Source organism: Lepidochelys olivacea (assembly GCF_965140295.1).
Source record: "Lepidochelys olivacea isolate rLepOli2 genome assembly, chromosome: 10".
In the NCBI taxonomy this organism is placed as follows: Eukaryota; Metazoa; Chordata; order Testudines; family Cheloniidae; genus Lepidochelys; species Lepidochelys olivacea.
The window spans coordinates 80,351,743-80,378,863 of record NC_140420.1 but is presented as its reverse complement, the minus strand read 5'-3'; the positions used below and the strand labels follow the sequence as shown (position 1 = coordinate 80,378,863).

The following is a 27,121-nucleotide window of genomic DNA, read 5'->3' as shown; positions in this document are numbered from 1 at the left end:
GTCCCTACCGCCATAGAATAGACAGAACCCACTATAGCCTGGCCTTTCAGACTCCCCTCTCAAAAGCACCCTCGATAAGTAAGAATGAAGAAAGAGGGACAAATTCTGCTCTCATTTACAAGGGTGAAGCTCCCTTTGAAATGTAGGCAGGGGCATCTACCGAAGACTTTGAAGAGCAGTAACATGGAGGTGTAACTAGAAACAATGGAACAAAAAAGAAAACAGGCTGAATGTCAGGAGACATGTCCTGTCAGTGAGGACTACCAGAATGTAAAACCGTCTCCCAAGAGAAAAGAGGGAAACCCCATCACTTGAGACATTTCAAGGACTGGACAGAGCGCTAGAAAAATCAATACATGAACAATTCTGTATTGGCAGAAAGATGGACTAGATCAGTGGTTCTCAACCTTTCCAGACTGCTGTACCCCTTGCAGGAGTTTGATTTGTCTTGTGTGCCCCCAAGTTTCACCTCATTTAAAAACTACTTGCTTAAAAAAATTAGACCTAAAAATACAGAAGTGTCACAGAACACACTATCACAGAAAAAACATTGACTCATTTTTACCAAATTATAATAAAATAAATCAATTGGAATATAAATATTGTACTTACATTTCAATAGAGCAGTATAAACAAGTCATTGTCTTAGGAAATTTTACTTGGTACTGACTTTGCTAGTGCTTTTCATGTAGCCTATCGTAAAACTAGGCAAATATCTAGATGAGTTGATGTACCTAGCCATGGAAGACCTTTGCGTGCCCCAGGCTGAGAACCACTGGACTAGATGACCTAACAGGTCTCCATCTTAAGCTAACATGTCTTGCCCATAAGATAGTCATCAGAGTTGCCTAAATGCAAACCTGCCATCAAAAAGGGAGATTACTTATTTTATTGTGTTTGGAGTTCTTTGAGATGTGTGGTCCCCATCTGTATTCCACTGTGGGTACATGTGCTCTCCATGCATCCGAGACTGGAGAATTCTCACGAACACCACTGGTGGCCCACACTTGTGCCCTTGCTAACCTCCTGTTCCACATATAGGGTAAGAGGGGCAGAGTGGAGCAACTGCCTGCCCAGTCCCTTCTTTACTCCAAATCCAGTCATGATCCAAAGGAGAGGGCAAGGGAGACAAATAGGGACCACACATCTTAAAGAACTCCAGCAAGATATGCAACTTCCCTTCCTTCTTCGAGTGTTGGTTCCTTTGTGTATTGCACTGCAGGTGACTGACAACCAGTACTCAGATGAGGAGGGGGTATAGCTGCTTGCAGAACTGCCATCCCAAAGGAGGAGTCAGCAGAGGAGGCTTGGACCAGGGCATAACGTCTCAACTGTGGATGAAACTCCAGGTAGCTACCTTGCAAATATCAAGCAGGGGCACCTTGAAGTGATGCTACTGAGGCTGCCTGTGCCCTTGTGGAATGAGCTTTTACCCCACACAAGGAGGAAGGTGGGCCAGTTGGTAAAGTAGGATCAGTTCTAGACACTGGAGGATTCCAACTCCAGCCATGCGGTGATAAGAAGGGACTGGAGCAGCATGGGCACAAGGAAAGCAGAAGTGCAGACAACCAGACACTGCTTGCAAGAATTCCCTGCTCTCAGGTGCATGGAGCTCATGCATACCCAGAGTGGAGTACACAGAGTGACCAGTACATGAAGAACCAGTGGCCTGTTTTGCCTCAGAAATCAACAGGAACCATACTTCCCTCTGATTTTATTTTTAAACCACAGGACAAATTCTGTCCCAACCCAGCCTCCATACTCTGCTGCCATGGGATACAGCATCCAGACTGTGCCATAAGGGACCAGGGGGATATCCCCTTAGATCAAGTACAGCTTAGGGCTGCCATAAATAGCCCTTAAGTTTACCCCCAAGAGCCCCGGTCCACCTGTGCCGTTCTCCCTCTGGGCCATGCCTTTAGAAACGTGCCTCCTAGAGAGAACACAATCTCAACATATTCTCAAAGAGCCAGAGTGACAGGGGAGTGCATTAACAGCAGTTACCTGGGGTGTAATGCTCATCTCAGTTATACCAATGCCACCAAGAGGGAAATTAGGCCCCTTCATTAGACCTCTGATGCCTGATCATTTTAAAACACAAGAAAAACACTTCTAGGTTTAGAGTGCACTATTCTGGGCTAACAGATGTCTGCTTCTCCAAGCAAGTTAGCCACATAAACTAGCAAGATCCATCCTGAGCACCCATCATTTGCCTCAGACTCTTCTCTCTGGATTAAGTTAGTGTTCCCTGCCATTACTATGGGCAGTGGGTGAAGGGGGGCGGGCTGAGAGTTTGATCAGGGCCACTGGTACAGGGGGAAGGGGCTGAGAGCTCAGCCCTGGCCAGGATCAAGCTCTCAGTCTCAGCTGAGACCATGGCAGATCTCTCTGCCCTGGCTGGAGCCTCAAGCCCCTCCTGATTCCACCCCTTCCCCCGCAGCCCTGCCTTGTTCCACCCATGTGACTAAGGAGGAGATATAATAGAGGCCTATAAAATCATGGTGTGGAGAAAGTGAATAAGTATTATTTACTGCTTCAGCTAGCACAAGAACCAGGAGTCACCCAATGAAATTAATAGGCAGCAAGTTTAAAAACAAACAAAAGGAAGTATTTCTTTACACAATGCACAGCTCACCTGTAGAACTCATTGCCAGCGGATGTTGTGAAGGCCAAAAGTATAACTGGTTCAAAAAAGAATTGTGTAAGTTTATGGAGGATAGGTCCATCAGTGGCTATTAGCCAAGATGATCAGAGATGTAACCCCATGCTCCAAGTGTCCCTAAACCTCTGACTGCCCCAATCTGAGACTGGACAACAAGGGATGGATCACTCACTAATTGCCGTTTTCTGTTCCTTGCCTCTGAGGCAGGCACTGGTCACTTTCAGAGGACAGGATACTGGGTTAGGTGGACCATTGGTCTGACCCAGAATGGCTGTTACGTTCTTACTGATTTTGTCACACACAAGGGAGTTTCCTGAGTGTGGCACTGGTGTTAGGGAGAGGCACTTAGCCCCATGGTTGTAGTTGAGCATTTGTAGTATTTGGTATTTGTCCCACCCAAAATACAAGTAATTCCTCATCAGGGTGGGGTGGGGGACAACTAACTTTCCTTGTTTCCTGCCCAGACCTACACACTGCTGACATATCTGGAGCCTACTGCTCTTCTCTGCCACTGACAAAGGTCTTTTAGGTGCCTGGTGCCCTCTATAGTGGTTGTCAGGGGAAGCCAGTTCTGGAGAGGATTTTCTTGTCCTGTGCTCGTCAGCAAATAGTCAATTTGTCCATTGCATACACAGGCATTGAGGGCAGGAGAAGAGATAATAGCACCAGGGTGTGCCATGCTCATGAGAGGAGCTCTCTTCGCTGTACCTCGTGTCATAGGGTGGCCCTGCCTGGGGCACCTAGTGGCAGGCTGCAGCACCACAGGCCTGTTTGCCTCAGTTTACCCTTTTCATCCATGAAAGGAATGGTCTTTCAGGGTCTGATACAAGCTCACCTATGTGCACACACTATTCATATCCACCTGTGCAGTAGCGCCTCACTAACCCTGTAGTGAAACCATTTGCCAGTTCCTACAGTAAACATCTAAAGATACAGCAGGTTTTCCCAGTCCCCTCTCCAGAGACATCCCCACCAAGTCACCTCTGTTCCCTGTTCCTTTGGTCCCCAAGCCAGGAGCCCACCCTCCAGGCCTCCCTGCCTGAGAGCAGCCAGTCCGCCCACAGCCCTTCACTCAGCTCCCTGTGGGTTCCAGTCCCTACACCTCCCTGCCCAAGTCTTACTGTGCTCAGGGGGATCCACTCTCCCACAGCAACTGCCCTTTGCTTCCAGGCTTGGCTTCCCCCAACCAGGCTGGATCTTCCCCTTTCCCTTAGGGGTTGCTGTCCCAGTGTCCTGCTCATCCAGGGCTCCCAGCTTTGAGCAGTCCTCACCAGCATCTCCTTCAGCTCAGACTCACCCAGGCTTCCTCCCTCCCTCCAGGGCACAGTTGCCTTAAGGGTCAACTGACCCAGTCACAGGTGAACTGGCCTTTTCCCTCTTAAAGGGACAATGTCACCCTGTAATGCCCTCAAACAATTCAGACAGGAGAGTGCCCATTTCCCTTAGGAAGACCATGACCGACCCTACATTAAATGACAATCCTACAATGTCCAGTCAGGAAATGGATAAACATTTCCCAGAGTGGCCAAAACCAAGTTGACACCAAGCCTTTAACCATGGTTTCTAGAGTCTCTAAGCAGGAACTGAAGTCCCCAGCGCAGCCCATGCTCATAGATACAAATGTGTCTTTGCCTTTATCTTTTGCGGTCAGGCGTCTGAGTGCTTTGCTAGGTGAGCAGCTACCAGACCCGTAGCATCACTGGTGACTGGCGGACCAGCCTGCCCCCCTCAATGCTGACTGCTTGGAAACCAGAGGGTGAGGGGCAGGAACAGCAGGAGCACCAGAATAAACAAGGTGCTAGAGGACATTAACATTTTACATGCTGCATTACCTACACCGGCTTTGAACAAGGCTAGCTAACTTGGTGCTTACATCAACTTCCTCCCTCAAATGCAAAAGAGGGGACGGGGCGGGGGGAAGAGAGAAGAAGAGTATTTACACCAAACTAGCCTGGAGCAAATTATTTGAAGCTGTACTTTGCATTACTGTACCATTTCTAGTGATGGGCCTGATCCAAACCCCTGAAGCCAGCCAGCCAGCCACCAAACTTTGGGGATGTTTAGAGCTGACCTTTGCTCCTGTAGTTCATTTCTACTTATGGCTGGTTTTTTTGTTGGCACCCACTTTCAGGGCAGGATTTGGTTATTTGCGTTATATCCATTTAACTTGCATCAGCAGTAAGAGAACATCATGTTTACTACTCAGACACATCTCAGGATTTAGAAGACCATCCATTCCTCCCCATGGTACCAGCACTTTCCACACAAACACAAAAGTAATTATTTTCTTGCAGCAGAAGCAAACTTAACTATGCGTTTGGTCTCTGAGTCAGGAACAAAGAAGAACAGAAAACCCCTTACTTACCTTAGGTAAGGCAAAACCAATGTTGTTCTAACAGGGCCTGAAAGAAGCTAGGCTTGTATTGAGAAGAGACTAGCACAACTGAAAATCAAGGTAACCCTATTACCTCCCTCAACTATTAGGAGCAGGTGGCTATGGTCTTCCCATTTATATAGGGGAGTGCATGAGACGGAGCTAAAGACAGTTAGTTCTCCACTTAAACTCCTGTAGCTGCCTGCATCAGGTTTGTGTATGTCATATGCATTTAGGGAGAGAACTCAATATGTGATTGACTGATTGATGGAAAGCCTCTTCCCACTATGGGGGAGGAAGGCAGATTTACTGCTTAGGTGTGATTCAAATGCATGTTTTTGGCTTGACAGTCAGTGTCTGAATCTTTGAAAATAACTGAGCTGGTTTAGAAGGCATTGGTGCTGAGCAGTTGGGTAAGTGAAGTATTTGATGGCTAGCTCTGCTACAGAGCATAGAGTCAACGTGAAAACAGGGGAGACTGGAAGATTTGGTGGGTTGGAAATGGGGTCCAGAGGAACTTGCTAGTTCAAATACAACATGTTAGTAGTAAGCTCATTTACCACTTGAGGGCTGCTTGGTCACCTATGTGAAATGAGACTGTGGCCTCACTCCCCTTCCCAGAAAACAGGTGTCCAACTCACACAAAAACACCACCACAAGCGACCCTTGGGGGTAGCTCTAGCTGAGGAAATACGAATGTGAATAAATATGAAGACTGATCTGTCCTCCTGCCTCGAAAGCTGGTGTCTCCGAGCTAGGATTGAGGCATGCTGGCAGTACATGCATTGGCTAACTCACTACCAAACTAAATTAATACGGAAAAGGAATATTGGTGAAATAAAAGCAGCATGACCAAGAGTCCAAGCTGAGGTTATCCTCAGAAAAGGCAAAATGAGAAGCTTATTCACCTTCTTCAGAGGCCAGAGAGAACATTCTTTTCTTTTTTATCTTCTGAAAACCATCTTGTTTAGGCTGGGTTTCTTGAACTTACAAAGCATGACTCATGAAGTGACTAGAAGTGAGTTCTGGGTGGTCTGATTGCAAGGTCTTTTTAAGGGGACACTGCTTGAAACCACACTGAGGGCTGTTGGAAGTCCTGATTTATAGTTACCAAACAACAATCAGGTTCAAAAGTAGTGCAGAGACTTGAGTTCACAGAAGATTTAACTTAAGCACAGTGAGGATCTAGAACAGGGTAAGGACTAAAAGGTCCTAGTTAAATATATTAAAGGACCCAACTTGGCAGTGAAAAACAAAAGTTGATGTCTTATTTCATAGCCCCTTCCTAAAAGCTAAATTGCATTTTGCATTTCAAGAGTCACTGTCAACTGAAATTAGCTTCCAGATTTATTCATGGAAAAGTGTACATGAAATTAAAAATACAAAAATCCTAAATGTAACCATTCCATTGCACATTGGGAACCTGAATGCTACCACTGTGCCATTTCATGAGGACCTATAAGTGATACTGGCCAGGAACTGAGTTCAAGAAAAGTCACTAACATTGTTCAAGCTGAGTGAAGTGCAAAAATTAAACAGCAGAAACAGTGCAAAGTAAATGGGATGTCAGAAATTCATTCTCTTTTATAAAGCCAAGATGTTATTAGTATCACAGGTAATTACGTTATAAATAGATGGAACCTGACTCTGCAGCGCTGTGTCTAGGAATTGATTTACACCTGTCGAAAACAGAGGTAAAGCTATCAAATCAGAACGGTAGCATGGGCATCAAAGGATGACAGCAGGGGCAGTGCAGTGGGTAATCAGGCCCATGGTTTTCATTGGGCCAGGGAGGGTGGGAGTACGTCCTATGGCATCTACATGATGGCAACCTTCATCTTTATTACTGGGCAGTGGCCTGAGCAGACTTTGGGTCCTGGGTACTTCAGTGATACAGAAGTGCATGCTGGGACTTGTAGTCTCCACAGGCAGAACCTGGTCCACATCAAAGGTGAGGGGTAGTACAAGCTGATCTATTTTATGGCCTTAAAAGGAGACCATCAGCTACTAAAGCCCTAAACACAAGCATGATAAAAAAAGAACAAGTTTTATACAATCTAACACTAAAATTGTTCTCATGACATGAAAGAGTAAATGAATAATGGGAACAGGAAGGGTTTGGGCTTGGGTTTTTTGTTGTTTGGATTTAAAATATCCCCCATACTGTTTTATCCAAACCCCAAGGAACTTGCCAGTACATGTGAATTAGAAAATGAAACAAACCACTCTCTTTTCTTTGCACAGACAGACTGAAATGCATGAAGACTGGAGTTTTTCAAAGGGGCAGAGGCATTCAGTGTCCAACTCTCATTGAATTTCAGTGGGATTTGGACTTCTAACTATGAAGAAGGCAAAAAGAACTTTGAAAAAGGTAAATATCACAAATGGTGAACTGTAAATTAGACCATTTTTTTTTAAGTTAAATAATCAAAGTTACTATCTGAAATGGAGTAAGGGAGAACTGTTCTTTTTTAAAGAAGTGACACAACATGAAAGTGTCCTTTTAAAATACTGCACGTGACAGATGTAGCCTGTGATGTAGATGGTATGGCCTTATGCAATAAAACTAAGCAAAAAGAAAAAGATCAGTACATTATCTCAAGAGCTGGCTTTAAATGATGGTTACATGTTTTGACACCATCGTGACAATAATTGTTGTAAAATAAACAGAAAAATAATAAAGTAGAATATTAATATTTATGCTGCATGACATCAACCAATCTGGTCCCGATCAAATATCATTTAAAGTGTGATTATAGTTTGAAAAGTGACTGTGAAAATGGCACCGTGGCATTCCATGCTTGTGTCTCACTGACTTCCCAATCAAGTTTGCTTATTTTACAAGTGAGAAGATTTTTTTTTCTAACTGCCCAAATATCATAACGCCATGGTATAAATATGTGGTACGCCCAGACCCTGATGCAGTTCTGGCTGACTCGTAGGAAAAAAGATATATTAGAATTGGAAAAAGTACAGTGAAAGGCAACAAAAATAATTAGGGGTATAAAACAGCTTGCACCCGAAGAGAGATTAAAAAGACTTGGACTGGTCAGCTTAGAAAAGAGATGATTTAAGGAGGTCTGTAATATAATGGACTGGGGTGGAGAAAGTGAATAAGGAAATGTTATGGACTCCTTCCCATAAAACATGAACCAGAGGTCATCCAATGAAATTAGTAGGCTGCAGGTTTAAAACAAACATAAGGAAGTCCTTCTTTGCACAATGGAGTCAACCTGTGGAACTCGTTGCCAGGGGATGTTGTGAAGGCCAAAAGTATAACTGGATTCAAAAAAGAATTGGATAAGTTCACTGAGGATAGGTTCATCCGTAACTATTAGCTGAGATGATCAGGAATGCAACTTCATGTTCTGGGTGTCTCTAAATCTCTGACTGTCAGAAGCTGGGACTGGACAATAGGGGATGGATCAGTCAATAAATGGGCTTGTTCTATTCGGTCCCTCTGAAGCACCGGCCACAGTCGGAAGGCAGGATGCTGGGCTAAATGGACCATTGGTGTGGCCCAGTATGGCCATTCTTATGTTACGGCAGCCTTGTAAACTCACCCTGATTTGAGAACTGAGCAGTACTGCGCCTGGCTTGTGCATTCTTACTCATTATTGCTACAAAAAATAATGAATCAGGTCCCCCAAAATCATGACATTGACTTAAGTTCATAAGATTTTTTTTTAAATAATAAATTTGGTGTTCTTTTGATGTGCCTTCCAGTTTATTAATTTTTCAGGGTCACATTTTCAAGCTTTTCTCTGCAACTATGAGGGCTAGAAACTGACTATTTTAAATGAAAGCTGAAATTCTCACAATCTCAGGACTTCAGAAACTGGGGATTTATGAAAACAAATATTGGGAGACTCAAAATAAAATGGCAAGAGGTAGCCACATTAGAAATGAACAATGCAATTATCAACTGTACTGATAACAATGCAGGAGCCAGAAAACTCCCAACATTCTCCCATGGCTGGGTGGGCTTGGAGGTGCTAACAGGAATAAAAAGTAGGAAAATCACATCTTCCGTCAAAAAAAGTAAGCAGATTTTACCCTGAATTCACAAAGGGTGCAGATCTGCTAAGGCAGGAAGGGCCTTTTATTTAGTCACTTTTTTGATCACAACTGCACCCCGTAATCCAAATGGGATTACAAAACAATGCTCTGCAGTCTTAGCTGAGTGGCTGTGATATAGACTAGTAGAAGAATGGCAGTACAAGCTTCCTGAGAACCATGGGGCCAAAATGCCTCAAAAGTGTTTGAAAAGTGACTGGAGATCTTGGGTGCCTCCATTTTTGGGTGCCTGATCTGAGATACTTAAAAGGCATAAGATGTTCTCAAAAGGGTGCTCAAGCACTTTAAGAACCTAAGAACGGCCGTACTGGGTCAGACCAATGGTCCATGTAGCCCAGTTTCCTGTCTTCCGACAGTGGCCAATGCCAGGTGCCCCAGAGGGAATGAACAGAACAGGGAATCATCAAGTGATCCATCCCCTGTCATCCGTTCCCAGCTTTCTGAAATTCAGGCTGCTTCAAGGCATATCATCAGGTTGTGCATTCCAAAAATGGAGGCACCCAAAACTGCCAGTCGCTTTTTAAAATCTTGGGCTTCTCCACTAAGAACTGAAGAGAGACTGAATAACTGCAAGGCCTTGATACTGCAAACTGATCCCCGTGGACTTAGTATTTCAGGATCAGGCCCCTGATTGTATTCTGTCCTTTCCACCAATCCTGTCACCCATTAATTTGCTAAATGTGTGTGTGTGCATGCGGGTACCCACACACACACTTCACTACATCCCAACTGGCATACTTGTTTTACCAACCGGCATACAGAGCAGCACACAAAACTACATTTTTAAACAGATTTTCTTTAATCCTTTTTTCCACCCCCTTGCTCTTGGCCTCCCTTCATGTATGAAGCACTGGAGACAACTGGAGCCCTCTAGTCAGAAAGGAGTTGATTTTTTTTAAGTGAATTGGCATGGATTTGAGCCTGCAATCTTCACTCTGGAAAATCTAAATTGACTCCAGAATGCCTGAGGAGAGACTGCTCAGAACTTTATTTAAAGACAGAAAAATAACTGTTCTTCCCTCTTTGGAAAAAAAAAAAAAAGACAATGAAAACCCCCTATATGCGAATACTTTATTATCAATGAGTGACTGGTATTAGCTTTTTGTCTGGTATTAATAATATTTCAAAAAACCATACATCAAAATTAGGTCTTTTTCCTATTTTTGCTGTATAATTTTTTTAAATCTGTATTGTAAGAATTATATAAGCCAAAGTGCATTTTCCTTTTTTTGTCCATATACACATTGCACCATACATAAATAATTACATTGTAAAAATGACTCCATAATTACAAGTATAATATATATTTTCATATAATATATAAAACTTTATATTAAATCTAGGTAGATGATATTTGGGATAGTCTGTGTTTGTTTCTCTCTCTCTCCCTCTCTCTCTTTTTTTTCCCTTTCTTTCGGCAGAGGCTGATTGTTATCTACTGTTGCTGAGTAATATCTCCAACCAACAAGGACATGACGTGATGAACTGTCTCGAGTAACATGGCCCCCATCCTTTAGCAAAGCTTATCCGAACGCTGTTTGGGTCGTAGGGCCCATCTGCATAATCCAGATCCATGGCGTGTTGTAAGAGGCAAGACTTCTCATAATCAAATACCTTTATCGAATAGCCAGGCATCACTTTGCGTACTATTAAAGTCCTACAATTGGGAATGTCCAGTGTTGGGGAGTTGACGAAGATAGGATGCTCACTGCGATTGTAGGCCCACACACCATCCGGTTCTTTGCTAAGTAAAATCCCATAGCCAATTTTACTTCGAGTCCTTCTAACAGTCTCACTCCTATTTTCCAGGTTTAGCTGTCCGAGGCAGAAGCCATTTCCTTGAGGTAGGTCATAAAATATACTGACGGACTGTTCATACACTGTGTAGAGGCGTCCCACACGAGTCCGATGTTCCCAGTAGGCAACGTTACACCAGTGGCTCTGCTTAATGGCATCAGGTGACATACTGGCATCTGTGGGGGGGAAAAAGAAAAGATACATTCAAGGTTGCTGATATAGCATTGGCCTATTTCAAGCCACACACGAATAAATAACCCTTTTAATAATTACCACTGCTTGAAAATGACACAAGGAAAGAAACCCCAAACTAAGTCAATCCCACAGCAAACCCTCTGTGCCTAGATCAGAGCCATCCAAATGGTCTACGCTGTGGGCCGTTCCAGCGACTTATCAGGATCCCGCAGATCCCACCTATTACACTTCAACATTTGTATTGTGATAGTGCCTAAAGGCCACAAGCAGGTTGGACCTTATGGGCTAGGTGCTATACAGACATATAAACAATGGTCCCTGCCCCAAAGAATTTACAATCCAAAAGACAAGACTTAGCAGGAGGATGATACAAACCAGGAAGGCCAGACTGGGTGGTGGGTCGGGAGAAACAAAATAAATACGTAACAGGAGGTGCAAATTCTTAGCTGGTTAGTAGCACTGATTACAACTTAGGGGGCTGAACATGCAACACTGACTCAGGCGAGTCATATTAACTGACATGAGTAGTGAAATTAACAGCCCCTTAAATTTTCTGGAGGAAGGGGAAACCTAGCTGACTGTAGAGCTCTTCCTCTTTAACATATAGGTAGGGGTCAAGGAAATCAAAAGTCTCAGCCTGCAGTGCTCTGTCTTGGGACACAGAAGCCTGGAATCTATAGCCTCCATGGTATGCTTTTCAATATTAAAGGTGAGGATGGTCACAGGTCTGACAGTTCTCACTGATCACAGCAAGTGACTCAACTGCATAGTTTCAGACTTTAGTATCCCACATATTATCTGCTGGCCAACTGCACTTTTCCTCAAATACCAACAGAACCAAAGCAAGTTCCTTCATGTCCCACCTGATGTCAGGGGACGGGGGAAGTATTTTATCAGAATACCAGGGAATAAACTCCCATATTAACTTAAACATTAATATTCTCCTTTGACAATCTAGGAGACCAAAGGACACAAAATGTCGGTGAAATTTCTTCCAACTCAATTTTGAAAACAGAAGTTACTTCAGCCAGGCCTTCACTATCATCGTCATGGAACATATAAAACAATGTACCTTGGTTTTCAAAGGCAAACTCATATTGACGTGTAATGTACAGATATACCCATGAACTGTTATTACCTGTCAAGGTAAAGGATTTGAATGCAAGCATATTCTGGAAGATTCCTCCTAGCTAACAATCTTTGACACAAGCTCTGGTGTCCCTCTACTGAGAACAAGAAATGTGAGGCACCCTTTCATGCCAAGGGTATAATATTTTCCATAAAACCATACAAATATTTGTATGTAACCTTGAATTACTGATCTTCCGGACCAACAGGAAGGTCTCTTCCTTCTCCGAGCCACGTTCAATAAAGAATGAAGGTATTGGGACAGTTGGAGGTGCCTTTAAAGTTCATGCTTATCACTATTTACAGTGCCTCTAGAAATTGTACAGGAATTTACACCTCTAAAAGGGGCCCTAAAAGGTGAAACAGGCTCTTTCCAAACACGTAATCCTGATGCTTACAGGCCATTTTCCAAAAATCCACTCTGTGATTTCAAGGATGACCGTATAATAAACAGAGAGACTTCATCCATATTCTCCATTCTATCTGAGTCAGTGGCATTTCAATTAGCTTTCGCTTAGATCTTCCAGCTACTAGTGATATACAGCATCAGAGTTCTCTCGGCATTCAAAATACTAATGAAGTGCACAGATTAAACCCATCAGAAGAGTGAGCTATGCACACTTTCCTTCACCTATACGAAGCTCCTTTTTTTTAAGGACATTAACTTTGGAGTTAGATTTTTCGGCTTTAGATTTGTTTAGTGCTAAATGGTTTACTTTGTTGGCAAAACTATGTTTAGCTACAAGTGCCATGCTTAAATAAATAAGCAAACAAAAAATTAAAGAAAACAATTACTTCATTTGTTACTGCATGTAGGGACTGGTCTTTTCATAACCAATCTAAGTTGGCCACTTCTGTATAAAATACCCCTAACATTCTTGTTCTGGGCAAGGGTCCCAGAGCTATAAACCCGGCAAGGAGCTCTGCTTTGAGCCAGCCTTGTTCTATACCGTGCATTAAGCTCCCTGACAATATATCACAAGACCGTGGCCTGTTGACCTCTCTGCCTTCATGCCATCAAGTCTGATTAACTCACACACAGGGTGATGCCATTATTTTGCTTCAGAGACTCTATTAAGGCACCGGATTTAAAGCACAGGCCTACAGCCCCATTTCTTTTCATTCTCAGATTACACGGGAGTGGAATGGGCTTTCCTTCCCATTAACAGTCTTTGAATTAAGCTGCTTTGTTAGAGTTTAACTTGAGTTGTAGCTATACAACTTTAATGGGGGGGGGAAGCAGGAAGGAGGAGAAAAATGGTAGGTAATTGGGCTTTTCCACCTCTAAACATAGAACAGCCTGGCGAAAATCTGGCTGCAAGCAAGACAAGGATGGGGAATGTTTATTGTCGAGCACTAGCCCCTTTATGTTGATGCTCATGAGCTGTCACAGGCACAAACCTCAAAGGAAGTATGAGAACGGCTCTCCCGATCCCCCATACATCTGTATATATAATTTCCAGGACCCAACACACTCGCGCATCCAGGGGAATGGCTGCCAAGCAGAAGCTCCAGCCCTGTTTCTACGGAGTCCCCACCCGGAGGTTTGAAGGCATTTACATTGTGGGGAATGAAACCTGCTAGCTGATTCCCTGCTGCTTAAGGTGGCTTAGACAAAGGAGCAAGCCAGTGCTCAGCGACTACCAAAAATTTAGGGCAACATCCTGGACCCATTGAAGTAAAAGGGCAAAACTCCTGTTGACTTCAATGTGGCACGGATTTCACTCTCAGAGTCCTCCAGCTTTTGAAACCTGTTTTTCAACTTCCTCCGTAAAAGGCTAGGCAAGGCTAAAAGCATCTTTTGGCTCCACAAATGCTCTGGCTGTAAACAGGTTTTCTCAGAAGCTGCACGGTCAGTAGCGCTAACGCTTAAACAAAGAAATTTATCTGACTGCCTTTCATAAGCAGGCTACTAAAATTTTGGATGAAAAACAAGGTAGGATCCTGGGGCTGAATTTACTCCGACATTACACAGGCGATGGACTTCAGATAAGATTCTTCTTCCCAGGATCTTAGAAACAGAAGATGCATAAGGTCTATTAGTTAATCCAAATCCAGCTCCCATGACTGTTCTCAATAGTATGTTTTCTACTCTAGTTTGTAAAGCTCCAAGCAATGAGGTTCCCTGGCGTGCGCACACACACCCCCGGGGAGATCGCTACACACTCTAATTGAGCTGTCAGAAAGTTTTCCCTAATATTCAGCCTTAATTTCTCCCTTCTTACTTTTGCCCTGTTACTCCGAGTGATATTCCTTGTACCACCCTAAATACATTCTCTTTATCTCATTACCACCTTCACTACCCTGTGAATCATTTCCATGACCTGGTCTGTATCCCTAACAATTTCAGTTAGGGGTGCGATTCTCTACTCAAGTAGTTAAATTGTCACATCCCCAGTGTGGACATAATTATATTGTCATGAAGGTACCTTACACCAATACAGTATATTCCCCTTCCCTTGCATCCACACTAGGGGGGTTGTGCTGCTTTAACTATACTGTTAAAGCCTTACAGTTTGTGTGTGCAGACAAGCCCTTCGCCAGTTTATACAGATGTAGCTCTTTTAGTCTTTTCCTAACAGCCTTTGTTTCAAAGATTTATTTGATTCTATCAGTGAGGCTTGGTGAATCTGCAAGGAAACAGAAGTCCCCAGCTCCACTCTGTACTACGGCCTGGCCAACAAAGGGAAAACAGAAAGGTTAATTCAAAAACCACTGCTGGTTATGTCTTACTCACAAGTTCATAGGTGAATTTTGCATAAAATAGACACGGATGTGCAGACAGGTATCACTTTCATACGCTGCAAGAACAAAAGAAAGTGGCAACACACATCTCTATCTCCTAATCCCAGCTCTGTGGCTAAAAATCCAAAACAATGAGACAAAGGATGTTGCTGTAGAAAGCTCAAAGTTGGTATGCATTAGCGTAAGCGCTGTGTTTCTACATATACTGTGCCAGGAGAACTCTGGCTTTCCTGGGAGTGAGCGTGAGGTGGGGATGGAATTACATTTAGGCCAAGTGGGATGGGTGAGCAGAAAATACACAGTGGATTCACTGCAGCTTCCCCTTTCCTCTATTATAGTTCTCCTTTTCTCCACCCCAACGCTCATCCAGGAACACTCCGAATCTTTAAACCGGTGGTGGGAGGAAGGGGAGGGACAGGAGGGAAATACTTCCAATGGGAAGTTAATTTTGTTGGTATAGGGTTTTATACATACAGAAAATAAGACATTCATGGCTGAGTTTAGCAATATATACGCCAGTTTCTCACTGACATGTTCTCCATTCCTGAGCTACCTTTGATATTTAGCTTCTGCACTTAGGAGCCCAAATTCCACCAAAATCTTTCTTTGTAACATATGGCATACCAAATCCAGCTCTGTTACACCTACATACACCAGTCACGGTAGCTTTCCTGAAGTCAGCGGAGCTGTTCTGCTGCTAGTGCTTGGGCACGTCACTTCAGGGCCGATTTGTCAGCGTATTTCTACAGATAGGTGCCAAAATGCCTTTAAAAATCTGACCCTTTGTGCCTCCATCCCCCAATTGTGAAATGGGGATGTTAATACTTACATGGGGTTCTGAGCAGGAGTTCAGGACTCTTTGGCACTGGGTTACTATGGCAACAGATGCCTTAGAAATGCCGATAAATAAAATAAATGAGAGCATGTGCTAATACTGATTTGGTTTTTATTTTTTTTAGATCCATAATTAGCACAAGGGGAGGTCAGGCTAGAAGTTAATGCAAGCTGCCGTGATTTGCAGGCTGGCCCATTCCTTGCTGAAGCAATTAAAAGGGGAACGGGTATTAAAAGTGCTCTCCTGTTTGCACTGGAAATACCTTCTGGGCTTCCTGTTTGGAATGTCCACTGTCCAGCCTGAGAAAATGAGTGCCCCGGATGAAGAAAAAGGGCGTGTCTTGAGCTGAGCTTGATCTTCGGCACAATATACAATGCTTCTGCAGACGGACTATGGATTACGGTGCCCTGAATTGTGTTCAAGCTAGCTGTGAATTAGGTCCCTAATAACCAATGTAATAAGCACAGAATAGCACAGCTCTGAAAACAGTACCCAAGCACACTGAGCCTTCCTTTGTGTACAGCTCGACACAAGAGTCAAACGTTGAATTTCTATCTTACATATTTTTATGGGCCCCATTACCAAGGTATCTGAGCCCCTCCCAATCTTTAATGTATTTAGCCTCACAATCCAAGTTGGGGAAATACTATTACCCTCATTTCTTACAGCGGGGGAACTGGGCTGCAGAGAGGCTAAGCTCCCTGCCCAACCTCAGCCGGGAAACCTGTGGTAGGACCTTAAACCCAGATCTCCCAGATTCGTAGGCTACTCCTTAACCACTGACCCATCCCTTGGTGTGTGTCACCTTGCTTGTCAGTCTTTCAAAAGCCACTTAATTTAGACAGGAATTTAGCAGCAATCTGATCGAAAATTTAGTCCAACTTTATGGTACCCCTACTTTAAAAACAAGTACATCACCTATCATTACGAAAAGGTTTCGATCCTAGAGTGGAAGGACCAGAACTACTGTCACAATGAAAAAGACAACATACGTTTAAATGACTGCTTGTTGATCTTTTTTCTTTTCACAATAAGAATCACTGTCAAAAGACAAACAGCTGCACAATGGAATAACTGGAGCAGGGGTCGGCAACCTGCAGCACGCGAGCTGATTTTTAGTGGCACTCTGCTGCCAGCCGGTGCCCCGGCTGCTGGCCCCGCTCAGCCCGCTGCCAGCCTGGATGGACGGAACACCCAGGGCCGGCAGCTGGCTGAGCGGGGCCGGGACCCCGGCTGGCAGGGGCTGGCGGCCGGAACCCCAGACCGGCAGCGGGCTGAGTGGCTCAGTCCGCTGCCAGTCCGGGGTTCCAACTGCGGGCCCCTGGCAAGTGAAACCTTAAAGTACAGTAAATAAATGAAGACTTGGCACACCACTTCTCAAAGGTTGCCAACCCCTGGCCTAGAGAGAGGTTAATGTTGGGGCTGCGGTTTTCAAAACTGCATCAGGGAGTTCGGTGCCCAAATCCCACAGAAACTGACTGGGAGTTAGTCGCCTAAGTCACTTAGGTGCCTTTGAAAATCTCAGTCTGAATCCAGAAAATCAGCAAATTACATAGGCTGGACTGACAAAACGGGAGTCTTTTGTTCTCCCATCAAAGTCATCCCCATGTTTTTCTTCTAAACTTCACAGATGAAGTCTTTAAAACTGTATCCGCCGCCATTCTTCACATGCACACACCCAGAGATAAGAGAAAGGTTTATTCAGTTCTTGACTAGCTCACAGGCAGTCACAAGGTTAACCTTTCACCATCTCATAAACCCCAAATGGCATATTCCATCTTGGACTCTACCATTTTTAAATCCACCCTTTAAATAAATTTTTAAAGCCAAGCTATAAAAGATCTGCCACTTGCCTTCTGACACACTAAGTGTTAGCATGTGTCAAACTGAATACAGTTAATTGTCAAAACCTTTGGGCGGAAGTTAAAGTTCCTGTTCAACTAAGAAAATTATTCTAGGGAAGTAACGTCCAGCACAATCACATAACTTAGCCCTTTGGCTCGACACATTGCATTGACCTACATTAACAAAAGCACCCTTACAACCTGTTTGCTTTGGGCTCCAAAGCAAAAAATGAATCCCAACTCCGGCAAATTTCCCTTCCATCTTCCTAAAGGGCTGGAAACAGCTCAGTGAGTCACTATATCATAAAGAGCCCTTCCAAGTTCTCCAGACTGTTCACAGCACAATGAATTTGTAAACACTGAAGATTTTTTTTCTTTAACCCTTTGACCAAAAGCCTTTATCTCCTTTACCATCTCAAAAGAACCTACAGCCCATGGCTTACAGGGGAGTTAAATGATCAGCATGCTTTCTCTGGAAGAGCCATGACTTCATCCACAGTTCCGTGATGAACATGTATCCAAGCACATCAATAAATACTGTCAGCTAGACTCTGCTCTTCCCAAAACATGTCAAGATGACTTGCCAGGCACTAGTCATGGGAACATGCAGTTTTAGGAGAGTGAGTAAGGGAAGAAGATTCAAAGTTAATTTTGACTCATAAAAAGATCTGTTTAGATCCAAATATGACATAGCGAGTTCTTCAACCTCGCAAATCTCTAATCGGAATGAAGAACAGTAATTTTAAGACTTAAGGAACTGCTTAAAAAGAAGTTTCTGAACCTCTTTGCAGTATTACTGCAGTATTTGCAAAACTGCATTAATATAGTCAGTGGTATTAACATAAATCTGTACTTGACTGAAGTCTCAGCCAGTCAAGGATTTCCAAAACACTATCAGCCAAATCAAATTCTGTCCTCAGTTATGTCTGTACAACCCACTGAATTCAAGGAGTTTGGAATGAGTATAACCAACCTGGCCTTATATTACAATTTCCCCCTGTCTATTGCCATCCAGTGAGAATACTATTTTGTTCCAGGTCTGCATGCCTATTTTCTTCTTTATAAAATACTAAAACATAACAGTTATATATTTCTATTGAAATGCTTAAATTTTATGAGGAGAGCAGAGGATGACTAACAGACGGAACTATAGTAGAAAGAACAGAAATCAGGTACTGAGCAGCTGAATTTCATTTGTAATTAAATCTTCCACGGTGTACAGTGTAAACAAACATCAGAAAAATTGTATCTTTTGCTAGCTTTCTAGATCATCTTTTCCCTAGAATATCATGTATCTGAGATGCCCAATGTACCCCCACACGAACTGTTAAGTTTTGTTGTTGTCCCACATTAAGTCTTAGTCAGACCAATAGATTGAGCTACAGTAAAGTTTGTGGCTTTTCATCTGTAAAGTCTGGAGCCTGCTAGCAATTACAGAGTTCTGCATCTGTTTAACCTCACAACTTTTGCAAAGCCCTGTTTGCCCATTAGGTAAGTAGTTTTTGTTATTATATTTTTCAGAAATTACCACTTAACCTAAATTTCCCTACAAACTAAAGAGAGGATAACTTCAAAACTTGATTTTGCATTGAATTAAAAGTAAAATTCTTTAGAACAGTCAGCATTAGACATTTTTAATAGGTGTTTTCCATTCTTTACTGCAAATCGCTCTGCCTTCTGTCCAATAAAACCAACGATGAAGGAATGCAGCATACGCTCTACATCAGTTTCCAGCTCTAATAGCAGGCTGTTAGTGTCCCCGATAGTATGCGTACTTTCCAAGAATATGCAATAATTTGATAGGAATTCCTCTCCCCTGTCCGAAGTAGTGAAAACAAGGGACTTGAGTAATGGTCTCAAGTTGCAGTGGGGGAGGTTTAGGTTGGATATTAGGAAAAACTTTTTCACTAGCCTAGTGGTGAAACACTGGAATGCGTTACCGAGGGAGGTGGTAGAATCTCCTTCCTTAGAAGTTTTTAAGGTCAGGCTTGACAAAGCCCTGGCTGGGATGATTTAATTGGGGATTGGTCCTGCTTTGAGCAGGGGGTTGGACTAGATGACCTCCTGAGGTCCCTTCCAACCCTGATATTCTATGATTCTATGACTTTTTTTCAAATAGGATGTTCCTAATCAATCATTACATCACTGTTGATGAAGGCAGGCGATTAGATGCCTTTATTAAAATAACTTCCAGACAAGACTTGAGAATCAATTACCCCCAAACTGGTGTGTACACACACATCCATCCACACACCCACTCAATGTCTCTAATCCAAAACAACCAGCCAACACACTTCATCTCTTTTTCCCCTCATTTCAGTTCCTTTCAAGGATATCCAAAAAGGAGGGAGGTAAGCAATGAAAAAAGTATTTGAAACATCTCCTATGTTTAGAGCAGAGACGGATGTTAGTTTTAGTTAACTGTGTTTGGACGGACAAGGCAGCTAAATGTCTCCCCTGCAATCCCACTTTTCTTTGGGGGGTGAGTGGGCTAATAATGGCTTTTAAAAGCCATGCAATAGCTGAAAAGGAAACCCATCTACGGCCCAAAGGCAAATAAAACACACTGAAAGGAGACAGTTAAAAGGTTCAAATGAAAACCTCCGGAAAGCTTTCTAAAGGGTCTCTTTATGTGCCCCGTACATAGCCTCCCTTTCGGCAGTCTCCCCTGCTAAACAAAGTGGCTGCCTGTGCCGAGGTGGATTGGTTTTCATTCTTTTATCTCTCAGCGTATTCAAACAAATCCTGAAAAGATGAACTCATCTTGCAACCCTGACATAAAGCAAGCACTTTAGCCAGCCTCTATTACAAGAGAGCCTGCTCTGTGTCTTATCCACTGCCAAGGATTAGTTTCGCCTCCAGCCATTAGGCTCTACCACTCACCAGACAGCAGGGGCAATGGACAGAAAGTCATATCCCTGCGATTTAAATAAATAGCCTATTCCCCCCCACTTTGCATGCTGCCCTTTATGTGCTGACGACAAGATCAGGAGGGATTTTTGGACAGAGCCATGCTTGTTCAAGTTCTTTCGGAAGAAAGAGAAGTATGTTAGCCCTATACTGCCTTCCTCAGTGGTGGTACAGGCCACACTTTTAACAACTATCATTGTAGGCAGCGACAACTTATTGCAACCACATTTTGGCTGGCGTCAGAGCTATCTCTGCCATCAAAGCCGGCTTTATCGATCAGATATATACACTGGAACTCTGGCTCTTGTTTACTTGTGGGCTTGTTCCTTAGCGTCACCATTTCCCCTGGTGAAGCTGTACCTCACAGCAGACACATCCAAAAGGAAATCCAAAAGGAAATTCTCTCTCTCTGTGTGGGGTCTCAAGGTAAAGAAAACATAACTTGAGGTTTTGACGGTTTGTGAGCTGACAGCACTTTAAATGTAAGTAAAGTTCAAAGCACTTCACTAATAAAATGCTTCTTGTAAACAAAATGCTAACAAAAAATGTCCTTGCTGGCTGTTTCATACTGCCTTTAAAAGCACAACAGAATTGTCCAACAAATTTTACAAAAATTTTCCAAAAAACACAGAAAAATCACTAGATATTATACAACATGAAGGATTAACATATCTCCGCTTCATACGTTAATGTTTGAATTTAGGCCCCAATTTAGCAGTGTTTAACTATAAGCATATACTTTAATGACAGGTCTCAGAGTAGCAGCCGTGTTAGTCTGTATTCGCAAAAAGAAAAGGAGGACTTGTGGCACCTTAGAGACTAAGGAGAGGTGTAGCTTATGCTCAAAGCTTATGCTCAAATAAATTGGTTCGTCTCTAAGGTGCCACAAGTCCTCCTTTTCTTTTGCATATACTTTAAGCCATCCCTATTCAGTAAAGCATGTGCTAAAGAGTTAGGTCCAAGCTGTTCTGTGCAGGGAAAACCTCAGCACCCATGTGGCACATCAATGAGGCTCCACCACAAGGACGAAAGCGGTTCTTCGATGCAGCACACTTTGCAGAATCGGGACTCTCAGTGTGTTAAATTTGGAGACTAAATTTAACCATTAGCATGTGAAATGAAAGGATTTTAACAGTACTTTATACACTAATCTGAATCCACCCTTAACTTTAGCATTACTAGGTGCTTCCATAATACAGATACATGGTTGTGAGTGAGAGTTACATATCATGTAGCATGTGTGTTTTCAGAAAATTATTGTCAAAGTTTGGTCACTATTCTGTTATGATTCGGACTATGGTAAACAGGCAATGGAGACTGGTAGTACTTTTGTTCTGAGACGGAATTTAATTAATAAAATGCTTTGACGCTTATTACCATTCAAGTGCTATCATATTTTAATAGTCACAAATCAAGCTGTTTGATTTTCTAAGCAGAGACTCCCAAAAGGACTAAGAACTGTAACCCACTCTATTGCATTTTTACAGACTAACCCAAAAGGATGTTGTTTACATATGTTATTATGGGTTGCCCAAAGGAAAGGTGATGTAACAAAGTTACTGCATCACCCAAACTCTTTTAACAGACAGGAATTTGAATATCTGGGTCTGTTTGTAAAAGAGTTGGGGTGCAATTTTATGAAGTGGCCAAATTATTTAGGAGCACAAGTCCCACCAACTTTCAATAAAACCTGTGCTCCTAAGTCACTTAGGACTTTTGAAAAATCCCACCCTTGATCTGTAATAAAGAATTTCTAATGTGTTACTGGGCCATGTACCATTTCTGGAACCTTATTATGGAGTCATATCCTTCACTCACTCCATGGAGAAGCTTGCAGAAGGCCTTCCATTCTACTTTTATCCCTCTTTAGACTATATATATATAATCTTTCTTTTATTTTCAGTAATATCTTACCTTTGCTTCAAAATAAACATGACATATTATAAGAAAGCATAGAACTGAGATAATTTTAGAAAAAAATGTTGGCAGTGAATAATTTCCTAAGCAAGGTCCAGCTAGAAAGTGCGGCAGAAAGAAAACGTACATATTCCAAAAAATCTTGTGACAGACCCCGAGGGAGCCATCAGTGGAAATGAACCCTGCTAATGTTCTTTGAAACAAGTTCCAGGGTAGCGAAGAGGTTAAAACTTTCCACAGCAGAAATGGAATTTTTATGGCCCTACAAAATACAATTAATTGTCAATCTGCCCCAGCAATGCTCACAATCGTTTTTGTTAAACCAATATACTTAACATACTTCAGCCTTACAAGTTTCAGCTGGAATGGATCACTAAAAAAGAAACAAACAAAAAAAAAATCCCAACCACTACATTATATTAAGCTCCAACATAAAGAAGCTTGTGTGGATTTTCTGCCTGTGGAGAAATTACATCTGTGATCATGTATACTGAATAGAACATGATAATCCCAAATGCTCTCATTTTCCACTGTTTTCTTACAAACATTTATATCTGCTTTTCTCAGGTGCAGAGATATTGATTTGTGACAGATGGCAGCATTTTTCAGTTAAAATATCACTACTAAAATTGCTTATTTATGGAGGCTGATTCTTTGAGATACCTTCAGAGCCACTGGTTCCTGTTCTATCTGTTCTCAACAACCGGAACTGCCATTTTTCGTTCAGTTCTAAGATTCAGAAAAATAAGCCACCAATCCTAGGAAAGGCAGATGCTCTGCAAATGTGAGTTATCCCCTCACAGGAGAGCTCTGGAACTCTTTCAGAGTCCAACATTTTGCCACTTTGTGGAGGAACTGAAAAACAAAAAGTTCCCCTCAATAAGCGCAATTTCTTTTATTGATTCTCTTTCATGTGTCACCAAAGTAAGCGCCTCTAGGGCTGGAACACAGCATAAAACAGCCCAGTGTCAGGCTTCAATTCTTAGTGTTTGTCCCTCCCGCAGGAAAATCCAATGTAGGATAGAAAAAATATGAGATGTGAGGGTCCCCCCTGTTTGTTCCCATCGGGAGGAGCTAAGGGGTTCAGCACCCTGCACTGGAGGACAACTCAGGAGGATACTGTTGAGGGACTGGGAGGGAGGGAGAGAGGAGCAGCAGATATCGTTTGAGGGGAGGAGCACTGGGTATGTGAAGCTCCCGTGGAAATGGAGTCATGGCTATAGAGCCATGGGCTGCCTCCCTGAGAAAGGGACATACAGCCCACTGCAAAATTCTGCCAAGGGAAAGCCAGAATGTATGCAGAAGGAATTGAGCTGCATGTGTCTGACTGGGGGCTGCACAGCTGAGGAGAACTTCCCACAGGCCTCTGGACTGCATGGGCACTATAGGCCCTGCTCCTTCAAAAAGGCCACTGTGCCTCACTGAGAAGGTGATGGGAGGTGAGGATGTCCAGAGAACAGCATGGGGGCTTGAAGGTACCATCGCTCTCTCAGCAGGATCTTCTCTGGAAGAGGAATCTCTCCTTGTGGAATACAACACAGACTTCCCTTCCACACAAAGGACAAACTTGTACCATTTGCATACAGATATCCACGGACAGCGCCACTCCTGCCATTCCTGCTCAGGAAAAACTTCCAGTGTTTGAAGAATCCATCCTTTAGGTTGGACATTAGGAAAGTCAGGGTAGATAAGCACTGGAACAAATTGCCTAGGCAGGTTGTGGAATCTCCGCCATTGGAGGTTTTTAAGAACAGGTTAGATCAGAGGTGGCCAAACCATGGCTTGCGAGCCATATGCAGCTCTTTTACAGTTAAAGCGCGGCTTCCAGTTCTGGTCTGAAAACTCCAACTTAACACTCTCAACTTGGGATTTTTTTTTTACAGCATTTCAAGAAACTGGTTTCTGACACATCATTCCCTTGCCTTTTAAATAGTATGTCCTGAATATTATACTTAAATATCATATAAAGTTTTTTTCTACTCCCCTGAGGGTCTCTTTGGCAAGAGAGAAACTGGCTATTCAGGAGAAACAATGAAAAAGCAAACAATTTGAAAACCAAGTATTTATTTTTAGACTCATAGACTCTAAGGCCAGAAGGGACCATCACAATCATCTAGTCCAGTGGTTTTCAACCTTTTTTCAATTGTGGACCCCTAAAAATTTTGAATGGAGGTGCGGACCCCTTTGGAAATCTTAAACATAGTCTGCAGACCCTTAGAGGTCTGTGGACCACAGGTTGAAAACCACTGATCTAGTCTGACCTAGAACTGCAGAATCTCGTTCACTCACTCCTGTAACAGACCCCTAACCTCTGGCTGAGTTACTGAAGTCCTCAAATCATTATTTAAAGACTTCCAGTTACTAAGAATCCACCATTTACACAAGTTTAAACCAGCAAGTGACCCATTCCCCATGCTACAGAGGCAGGCAAAAAAAAACCCCCAAGGTCTCTGCCTAGTTGACCCAGGAAAAAATTCCTTCTCAGCCTCAAATATGGCAGTCACTGGCACCCTGTGCATGTTGCTGACCTTTTTACTTTATTTGCAAACTCCATGGAGTACAGTATTTTCTGGTACAAAGGTGATTTTTTTTCCCAGGTAACTTAGTCCCTTTAATCTCCATTTCTCATGGTTAAAAGTTTCATAGGCACATCCATGACATTTGAGCACATCTGTGTGTTATGCTGTACACGTAACTGCTCTGTAGATGGCATGTAAAGTTAACACAGTCATCTAAATATGTCGTAAAAAGGAGCCCAAAATATAACCACCTACATTTGCTGCCAATTATGAAAGCAGCAGAGCTGTCATCAGCCCCAATTTGGCGGCGACTCTTTCAGGTTTTGGAAATCAGCCATGGGCAGTTCCAGTCCCAGCAAATGTCCCAGATTCTGACCAGCATTAGGCTGCTGTACAGTAGTGAAACAGCAGCACCTCTTTGGCAGCTTTGACTCTTGTGATCAACTGCCTTATTCCACTGCCTGCCAGGGGCTTCTCAAATGGAGATCCAGCCCCTCGCTACCAGTTATTTTTCAGTTGTTCTCCGAGTGCCCACTCCCATACAAGTCAATGGGAGTTTTGCCACTGACTTCAACGACAGCAGGATCTCAGCAAATACTCCAGTCAAGGACATTTCTTCTGATACAGCAAGAGGGCAAGAGGCCAAGGCCTAAAGAGAACTGGGTGATATGTACTCCATGTCAGAGAATAAGCAGCTAGTCCTGGCGATTAGTGGCAGAGGAGTCTTCCTGGGGTAATGAGCCCTGACCCAAACAGACAGGAATCTTCTACAGTCCAGGAGGAGGGGAGAGAAACAAGATGGAAGATGGGAAGTGGGGGTTGCAGGGGAGGAGAAAAAGGTTACAGAAATCAACTTGCCAAAAAATCTGGGGGCCTACAGCTACCAGAGGCTTCTGGGCTCATTCTGGCAAGATTTAGCTTTTCTCCGCTTTTTTTCTCGTGCCCTTCAGCTTTGTTCTCAGGACACAAAACAGGCTACATGGAGAAATCACCCACACAGCGCCCTCTGGAGGTAGGGAGAAGGGGACTGTGAAGTGGCACCAAAATCTCTTAAAAAACCCCTCTACCAAAGTTTCAAATCTTGGGAACTGTGACTCTCAGATCCTAAAAGCGTGCCTGCAGTCCTTTACCAGAAACATAAGACAGAAAACACTTGCAGATCTGGGAGAACTCATATAATAAATCATTCAGTTGTATGTTTCCCTTTTAGCCACAGCAAAGTCAAACTCTTCCTTCCCCCCACTGTTAACCATCCTTTGTTTGCTTTATCTCTCTGCTGCTTGGGGTGGCACAGAGCCAACTCTTGTTATTAATTAATCTAGGGGACGCATGCTGCATTCCTGGCCACCCTAACCACTTCCTACTTTGGCTGGGATAGCGGGCAGAAATTCAGCCTGCCAAATCCTTTTAGTTACATTAGGCTCCTTGCAATATCTCAACCATATCCTGTGACCACAAGTTGCAAGAAAGAACATTTAGAATCAAACATAAAAAGAAAAAGAAAAAACCCAACCACCCTTCTGACACACAACAATGTACTAACCATCTAATGCAGTTCCCACAGTTGAGGTGAGATTTCCATTGGATTAACTCTGCTCCCACTGAAACCAATAAGAGTTTTACCACTGACTTAAATGGAAGCACAGTTAGATCAATGCAGAGTGTATTAAAAAATCCCAACTTTAATGCTGAGAGAAAACTAATCTTTGACAGATGGGGAGATAAAACTGATCAACGAGCAGAGATGGGGATGCTTCCCCGAACCAGTGGACCCTGAAAACAGTCTAATAGTAATTATTTGTGCCTGTAAAACATCTTCATCTGAGATCTTCAAAGCATTTTACAAACACCAACTAATTATTAGGTACACTTTCATAGTAACAGAAATAATGCTACTTTGCACTTCCATTTCAGGCCTAGCTCTCAAGGCACTTTACAAAGGTTCATGAATGAAGACTCAGCTCCCCTGTAGGAGAACTATTTTACAGATGGAAAAAGAAAAGCAGAGAGAAAAGTCAAATATTTCTCCAACTCCAAACAATGAGTTAATGGCAGAGCCATGAATAGAATTGCAGAATTCCCAGAATTCCCAGTCAGCTGCTTTAACTACTGGACGAT

At 43.0% G+C, this 27,121-nt stretch overlaps 1 protein-coding gene across 1 annotated transcript in view; it reads right to left on the bottom strand.

The window, feature by feature from the left end:
* Positions 1-10,228: 10,228 nt before the first annotated feature.
* The window catches only part of SMAD6 (SMAD family member 6), a 77,134-nt gene continuing 60,241 nt past the window's right edge, over positions 10,229-27,121 (bottom strand). Inside the window, exon 4 of the mRNA XM_084641879.1 lies at positions 10,229-11,086. Coding sequence (XP_084498005.1) covers positions 10,545-11,086 — 542 coding nt within the window. The 3' untranslated portion in view covers positions 10,229-10,544. The remainder of the gene's footprint in view (positions 11,087-27,121) is intronic.